We start from the raw sequence: 8,528 nt of genomic DNA, 5'->3' as shown, positions 1-8,528 counted from the left end.
TTCTGAGCTGGGACAAAGCAAAGCTTCATCGCTCTTTCTCAGTGATGCTGTGGAGTCCCCTAGGCCTTCAACGTGGTCTGAGTCAAAGAGCCAAAGCCTACAGGATGCAGCTTGTCTTCTGTTCCCAGCACTGATATGCTGGTGACTGCTCTTTGCCAAACCAAGGCCTCCAGGAACCTTATTCTGAGCTCTGATCACCTCTCTGCCTAATTTTCTTTCTCTGTGCATCAGGAGGGACTGCTTTGTCTGTACTCTTTGCTCCATGTGGCATCCTGCCAGGGGCTAGACAATGGCATCAGGAGATCGCGGGCCGTAGTTTGCCCACGGCTGGGCTAGACAATGGCATCAGGAGACTTCTCCTCCACTGGACTCTTCTCCTGAAGAGTGATGGCCTGGAAGTTACTCTTGTCTCCTCCTACTATCAGCTCCTCTTAACCTGCTGTTTTAAGGAGATTTTCCTATTTTCTTCAGTAACATAAGACTGGTTTGATCGGAGGAGTCCTATAATATGTAGCACTGTTTCACTGCAGTCTGGTATCTGAAGGGGTGGCTGGCCAAAGGTCCAGGAAGTGAGAGGGTGGGCAAGAAATCAGGGCAAGGGATGGGGCTGCTGTGAAGGTGAGGCCAGTATGACCTGCAGTGTAGCGTGGGGATGTTTCGGGAGGATCTGGCCTTCACCCTCCGTACCCCCTGGATGTCCCGTCCTGGTGCAGGCCCAGGCAGGTCGCTCTTTGGGGGTTTCTTCAGGATCAACTGCCTTCCCCTCTTTGGAGTTCCTCCCTACACTCAGCTAGTTGGGCTCCAGCTTGGAGCGTGACCACCCCAGGAAACCAGCCTCACCTGAGGAAATGCCTGGTGAGGTTTGAGGGGTGGTCTGAGGGAGATGGAGGATTCCAGCCTTAGCTCTTAGGGTGTTAAATGCCAAGACGTGTCAGATGGCAGAGAAATCAAGGCTTCCACCTCTCAATGACGTCATCTTCCTTGGGGCAGAGAATGGGACACTGCTCTGGACACCAAACTCGCTGGAACCATTCACTCTGGAGATTCTAGCAAGAAATGTCAAGGACAACTTATCCTCTCTACTCCAGCCAAAGACCGTGGTCTGTGCTTGCAAGGGAGAGGACCAGTGTTTATACAACAAGACCAGCTGGGTGGGCAATTCCTCCCTGGAGGTGAGTGCTGGGAGGAGGGTGAGAAGGAGGTTTTCATTTTGGAGGGGAAAGGAAGTGGAATTTGAAAAGATATCAAAGCCCCTCTGTGGTAATGTGTGTTGGGAGGTGGGTGGAACTGAGGTAGGTGAGTAGAGCAGATACCATCTCAGGCCACAAACTTATTCATGTGAGAAATAGAACTTTCTTTACTGCTTATAGCTCAATTGAATTTTTATCTCCCGGCTCCCATTCTGCCAGGCTGGCAGGGAACTTCCAGCTCAGGCTTTCCTAGTGTCCTCCCTGGTCCCCAGCTCCATGTTTCTGAAACTAGGCACTGAGATGTGGGGTGGGAAAGTGTGGTCCCTGAATATGAGTCTACACTGATCCCAAGTTCCATACTCGCCCCTCTTCAGACCCAGGAAGTGCTCTGCGGCTCTGTGCCTTGCTCAGACACAGGCAGCCTTTACTAAGGTGGCTTAATGTTCCGCACAGCCATTTCCCTCTGGGGTCTCATCACCATGGTGCTGGGAAGAGAGGTGGGGAGTCCAGGGCCTGGAAAAGGGGAAAAACATAGAGGGTGGGAAAACAGAGGTTTAAGTCAATATATTATTCTAGAGATCCCAGAATTCCCAGTCTTAGAAGTAAAAGTGTTGGAGAGTTGCATTTCAGGGAGATTTCCAGGGTCCTCTCAGAAGATGGGTCAGAAAAGAGAGACCAGGGAGCTTGATGAGGTACCCTAACCTCGACCTTCCCTGTGCCGTTGTTCTGCTTACCGTGTTCTCACGGTGCTGAGCAGTGAGGCTCTGTCTTCTTGCTTTGGGAGTCAACGAGGGGACGATGAGCGGGAAACTGCAGCTTTCAGGGGGTCCCATTTTCGAGGGATAGTAGAATATTTATTTAGCTCTGTCTTACTCTAAAAAGGATTTCGGGCAAAGAGACATGGTGTAAGAAGGAAGAGGCAGAGCATCTGGGGTAGAAGCCAGGCACACAGAGGGGTGGTGGAAAGAAGGGCCCAGGGAGGCGAGTGGGCTAGAGACCATGTGCCTCTGGGAGGGACCCTGCAGGCCCAGGGCCTGGTCAAAAAGTGCTCAATAAATACTGGCAGAAATAAGACAAGGTCTCAGGTCCCATGGGTTCGCAGACTTGGGGGGTCAGTACTGAAACACCTAAATGCCCTTAATGGTTCAGCCTCCTGGCTGCCCAGTGATCAGCAACCCATTCCAGGTGGCCAGCTGCAAGTGTGACAACAACACCTTCGGCCAGTACTGTGAGCGTTCCAAGGACCCCTGTGACGAGCAGTGCTTCCCAAATGTGAAGTGTATTCCTGGGCAGGGCTGTGATCCTTGCCCCCCGAACCTAACTGGGGATGGGCGTCACTGTACAGGTAAGTTGGGAACAGGGCCCAGGTAGGAAAAGGTTCTGGGGGCAGGTGATGCCTAGGGGGTCTAGGACAGCCATTCGCAAACCATTTGTCTCCCTTTTCTAGCAAGTATTTAGAATGCTCAACATAGTGGGTGCAGTAAGGAGGTAAGGTTTTCATGGTAGGGTATTAGGCTGAAGGAGAAGAGATTATATAGGCATGGGGGAGAGGCCAGGGCACAACAGGTCTGAGACACTGATTGGGAAAACCCAGGGCAAAAGATTGAACGTGGCCTGGAGAAGAGAGGGGACTTGTAGCAGAGACAGGGAACCAAAGGCAAGCTGGGGTTTTCCGAGATGTAAGTCTCCACATGCCCCGTCAGGACATTTGGAGGGGATGTCATGGGCATCTGGTGGCAAGTGTGCCTCATTTTCCCTTTTAGTCCTGCTGCCACTATCTGTTCCTTGACTTCTAAGTGATTGGGGTCATGATGAGGGAAAGAAATCACAGTGAGGCCTTTACTAAGCTCAAATGAAATCCGAGCAGAGGCCAGAGTGGGTAGAACCGCAGCCTTATAAAGGCAGAAAAGGGGATAGAAGTGAGGAAAGCCTTCTGGGTCCTTTCCTGATGTGGAGAGACTGATAAACACCTCTTCCCTCAGCAGAAGTGGACAAATATCTACCTGGTAGAGGAAAAGGGTTTTCCAGTAGAGAAGTGCCTGGAAAAGGGAGAAGGATAGTTTGGGGTTCAAAGTGGCCCAGAAGCAGAACATAGATTGAGTGGGCTTTGGGGGAAAGCAACCAGACTGTCCTGGAAACAGCTCTCCATGGGCTGGGGGCTCTCCACTACTGTCGGGCCTGGTGTTGCTGACCTCTGCTCTCTCCGCAGGTCTGGAGGACTCTGAACACTGTCAGAACAAGTCTTGCCCTGTGAATTACTGCTACAACCAGGGCCACTGCTACATCTCCCAGACTCTGGACTGCCAGCCCACCTGCACTTGCCCCCCAGCCTTCACAGACAACCGTTGCTTCCTGGCTGGGAATAACTTCGCTCCAACTATTGATCCAGGTCTCACCAGATGCCCCCACCACCCTCATCACCATTCTTCTCTCTCTTGGGGGAAGAAGGGGACCTCTGGGGGCCAGGGAAAAGTTTCTTAAACTCACAGGACAGAACTTCATATTTATTTTGGGTGGTGGTAAGTTGTAGGCTATGGGAGCTGGTGGGGGCAGCATGAAAACGGGCTTGAGTGGTCTTATGATAAAAGACTAAAGGTGGCCTTATGGCTCAGTTAGAAGAGAGTCACGGAATCCCTGATCATAGTCAAATGAGCTCTAGAGTGAGGGTCAGCAGACTCAGCCACTTCTCCTGATCTATCCCTGTAGAATCGGGCAGTCTCCCTAGACTGGCCCAATGGTCTCAGTGGGTAAATCTGGGTAAACCCAGGAAGTGAATATAAATCTGCTTCTCCCATCTCCAGAGTTCCCTTTAAGAACCATCCAGCTCATTCTGAGTGAAGAAGAAAACGCCACTGAAGCAGAGGTCAACGCTTCGGTTAGTACTTCAGGTGGCTCTGAGTGGGAAGGAGGATCCTGGCAGGTTCAGGGCAGGGTCTTAGCCATTACTTGTGCGTTCTGCATCCTCATCATCCATCTAGATTCAGTTGCCAGGGGAGACGGGAGCCTTCTGCCTCAGAAAAGGCCCGGGGTGAGGAAGGCAGGAAGCCGCAGGACAGAGCCCTCTGAGGGGGTTGAAATGACCAAGTTGACATGAACAGAGTCTAGGGTGGCTGAGTCACCCCTGCCTCTCCTTCTGAGAGTCCTTCGAGACCTGCACTTGGGTATTATATGGAAGAAACACAAGACGGTCTTTCACTGCCAGGAAGCCTTCTCTGAATTCCCACAGGGACCTGGGGGTTCCCTCTTTTTGGGTCCCATCCCCTTTCCATTCCTCAATCACAAGCAAAGTAACACAGTGGTTGAATTATGGAGGCTCTAGAATCCTACATACCTGGGTTCAAGTCCAGGCTCTACCACCCATTAGACCAGGTATAATAATTAGACAAATTATTTGATGTCTCGTCTATAAAAATAGAAGTGATAATCATACCTATGTCAATGGGTTGTGTCAAGGTCTAAATAATAATGTATGTGAAGTACTTAACATGGTACCTGAAACACATATTCAAAAATTAGAATAATAATTACTATTATTACTACTACCATTACCACCATAGCACTCTACACTCTGGTAAAATCTGTGGGCATTTGTCTACTACACCAGACTACGGACCTTTGAGTATGGACGGTTCCTGAGTCATGTTGACATCCCCTAGGTCTGCCTAAACATAATCCATATTCAGTATACATGTGGGGGGAGAATGAGTGGGTGCGTCAGGAATCAGAGGCAAAGTGGGGGCCATTCATTTCAGGTTCTCTCCTTGTAATAGGAGGCTGGGGTTGGAGGGAGATATGTAAAGTCCTTCACTCACCAACAAAATTTTATTAAGCAGGGACTCATGCCAGTCATGGGGCTAGGCTGGGGTGTGGGGATGCAGAAATGGATGAGATGGGGTCCTGGGGCTCACATTCTAAGATGGTAACAGACAGGGATGAATAAATGCATTAAAGTGGAAGGGTCTCCTCTCTGGCCTGGGTCTCACCCCTACCCCAATTACCCGCAACCATCTGCTCTAGGTGGCCTACAGGCTGGAGAACCTGGATGTGCGGGCCTTTCTCAGGAATAGCAGAGTGCAAAAAATGTAAGTGGGATTGTTCCTGCCTGGTCCCCAAATCCTCCCTCTTACCCCTCACCCCTCAGCCCCTCACTCTGCTCCTCCCCCTTAGCAGCCCTCCAGCAGCAAGCAGCTCCCTGCAACAATGGCTCGTCATCTCGGAGTTTCAGTACCGCCCGAGGGGCCCTGTCATCCACTTCCTGAACACCCAGCTGCTGGACGCAGTGGTGGAGGCATTTTTACTGCAGGCCCCGCAGGGGCGATGGAAGAAAAGTGAGGAGCCCAGGAACGACGTGGTCTTCCACCCTATCTCCAGGAGAGACGTGCTCAGTTTGAAGGCTTGTGAGTCACTATCTTGGGGACAGTCCCAGGGAGAGCTGAGGGAGGAGGTAAACTGAGGGAGCCTGTTGCAGAAATTTAGCACACAAAAACCCATGGTGGAAAAAAAAAGTATTTTTGTTTATAATTTCTGAGGGACATTATAAACGTTTTATCTACCAGCTTTCTAGATCCAAGAACAGATCCAACATGATAAGTCCATTGTTCAGTTTCATAGAACAAGTATCCCAACTTCTGCTTCCCTAACCACTGCTGCTGATAGTTTACTTTCTTTTCATAAAATTGTTAGTGATTTTGTTAAAATACCATCGTACCTGATATACATAAACACAGACATCCTTTGCCTTTGCCCTCCAGCTGGAGGACATTACGTTAAAGGCTGAAGACCCAGCCCAGGGGCAGAGATATCCTCTCCCCAAAAGGGTGTGGTCCTTTGAAAAAGCCATTTCCAGCCCAGGCCTCAACACCTTCATCTAGAAAATGAGATGGGATTTCTGAGGTCCCCTTCAGCTCTGACAGCCCCTGACTATCCTGGAACGGGGATGAGATAGATTGACGAGCCTGTCAGAGCAGGAAAGGAGTAGCCCACCCTATTTGGGGAGTGAGACAGAGAACAGGGCAGTGACCATGCCAAGCCCATTAGAAGCTGTTGTGCTACTTGGGTCCAGAACCAAGCAAGAGCTTCTTCTAGAATGCAGGCTAACCCTCTTCCCTCCTGGGGGCAACCAGTGTGAAATCCTCCACCTACTATGTGTATGTGTGGCAGGGGTGTAGGGGTAGAGATAAGGGAACAAGTACCCTGGACCAGACCATGCCTTCTGTTTAAAAACAAAACACAGATTTTTAAAAACCCAGAGTTTTTATTATACAAGTACAATATGTTTATTGTATAAACTTTAGGAAACAAACATTAACAAAAAGAAGAGAAAAAAATCACCTGTAATTCCAATCTCCAGAGACAAATCCATTTTGCACACATCCTTCTGATTTTTCTTTTATGCATAGGTACCTTTGCACATATCGAATTTTTTTTTACAATAAAGGGATTAAATTATACCTAATGTTTGATCACCTTATTAAACAATTGTGAACACATCCTTATATATCACCTGTAATTCCAATCTCCAGAGACAAATCCATTTTGCACACATCCTTCTGATTTTTCTTTTATGCATAGGTACCTTTGCACATATCGAATTTTTTTTTACAATAAAGGGATTAAATTATACCTAATGTTTGATCACCTTATTAAACAATTGTGAACACATTACCTTATATATTGTGTGCATAGTCCATTTTATCTATTATTTTGTAATATATTTTAATATAGTGTGGTATAATATATTTTAAATAGAATGTTATACTAATAGTGACCATTAATTTAGTGCTTACTGTGTCAGACGCTATACTGAATACTCATATATATTATCTCATGTAAACTTCATCGCAAGGTAGGTGCTATTATCATTTTCTTTTAAAGATAAGAAAACCGAGGCTGAAAGAATTAAGAAATTTCCCCAAATCACACAACTAGTTAGTAGTAGAGTTTGAATTTCAACACAGGTCTGGCTGACTTCAAAGCACATTCTCTTAACCAATGCATTTTCCATACCATGGTGCTTACTGGTTGCACAATATCCCTTACTTAATAAAACTTCTGTTAAATGTTGTTACTATTTAAAACATGCTGCTCTGGGCTTCCATGAACATATGTATTTGCACACTCTTCCCATTATTTCTAAGGATAAATGCCTAACATTGAATCCTTGATCGAAAAGGAATAGATCTGGTGTTAATCAATTGTTCTTGCTGTTCATCTGTGTCCTACCTGACAGCGAACGTGAGCACGCTGCAGACTCACTTAAAATGCAATGGCTACAAGGGCTACAAACTGGTCTACAGCCCGCAGGGCGGCTTCACTTGCGTGTCCCCTTGCAGTGAGGGCTACTGTGAGCACGGAGGCCAGTGTCAGCACCTGCCAGATGGGCCCCGCTGCAGGTGAGTGGGACAGGGGGCAGGGGGCGGAGGCAGAGAGGGCAGTGCTGGGAAATCCAAGCTGGGAAAAGACACTGCAAGAGGGTCCAGAATGGATGTCTGCAAATTAGCGATGGCTCCCTGTGTAATTGAGAGAACTGGGATCAGAGAAAAAATGGATAATGGAAAATAAAACGTGTGAGTGCCCCCTCCATGTGGAGAATAAAGGTGCCATATTACCTCAAAGGAGCTACTAGGTAGGTATTTTTTTAAAGATGAGAAAACTGCAGCTCAGAGATGATAAGGACCCTGCCCAAGGTACCCAGTACGTTAAGTAGTAGGATATGGGTTCCAAAGTCAAACTCTTACACCTGCTTTTGCTTCTTGGGTGGACACCCTGCTGTGTCATTGTGGGGGAAAGGAACCCTTTGTCTTGAGTCTAGGCCGGGCTTTGCCCTTTCTTAAGAGTACCAGGCAGGGAGGCCCTCTCAAACTGGCACCTTATGTCCCCTTGGTTCATCAACAGTCCGAGGGGCCCCCGGGAGGGGGATGCACTAAGTCTGCATGCCTGCCAAGGAGGAGAAGGGCGCGCCCTTCGGGCCCTCTTGTCACCGCAGGGCCCTCCGTCTACCAGTGGTTCTCAACCTTCTGGCCCTTTAAATACAGTTCCTCATGTTGTGCCCCATCCATAACATTATTTTCGTTCCTACTTCATAACTGTAATTGCTACTGTTATGAATCTTAATGTAAATATCTGATATGCAGGATGGTCTTAGGCGACCCCTGTGAAAGGGTCGTTCGACCACCAAAGGGGTCGCGACCCACAGGTTGAGAACCGCTGGGCCCTCTACCCTCCTCCCCCAGTGCAATTCCAGACCCGCCTAGCCCTCCCTTCCAGGGCCAAGGACGAGGTGGTGGAGCCGAGAGCGGGACCCAACTCCGGGCCAGGGGTTGGGCTGTGACATCGCAG

At 48.6% G+C, this 8,528-nt stretch overlaps 1 protein-coding gene across 2 annotated transcripts in view; it reads left to right on the top strand.

The window, feature by feature from the left end:
• The window catches only part of MUC4 (mucin 4, cell surface associated), a 27,906-nt gene that overhangs the window by 18,650 nt on the left and 728 nt on the right, over positions 1-8,528 (top strand). For both annotated transcript variants that reach the window (XM_014545285.1, XM_005873153.2), the window contains 7 exons: positions 991-1,172; positions 2,376-2,535; positions 3,400-3,579; positions 3,992-4,065; positions 5,208-5,272; positions 5,358-5,587; positions 7,420-7,582. In XM_014545285.1, the coding sequence (XP_014400771.1) occupies positions 991-1,172; positions 2,376-2,535; positions 3,400-3,579; positions 3,992-4,065; positions 5,208-5,272; positions 5,358-5,587; positions 7,420-7,582 (1,054 nt within the window). The remainder of the gene's footprint in view (positions 1-990; positions 1,173-2,375; positions 2,536-3,399; positions 3,580-3,991; positions 4,066-5,207; positions 5,273-5,357; positions 5,588-7,419; positions 7,583-8,528) is intronic.

The sequence above is a fragment of the Myotis brandtii genome, unplaced genomic scaffold, assembly GCF_000412655.1.
Source record: "Myotis brandtii unplaced genomic scaffold, ASM41265v1 scaffold4, whole genome shotgun sequence".
Lineage (NCBI taxonomy): Eukaryota > Metazoa > Chordata > Mammalia > Chiroptera > Vespertilionidae > Myotis > Myotis brandtii.
Note: the sequence above shows the minus strand (reverse complement) of the source record. Positions and strands in the feature narration are given on the sequence as shown.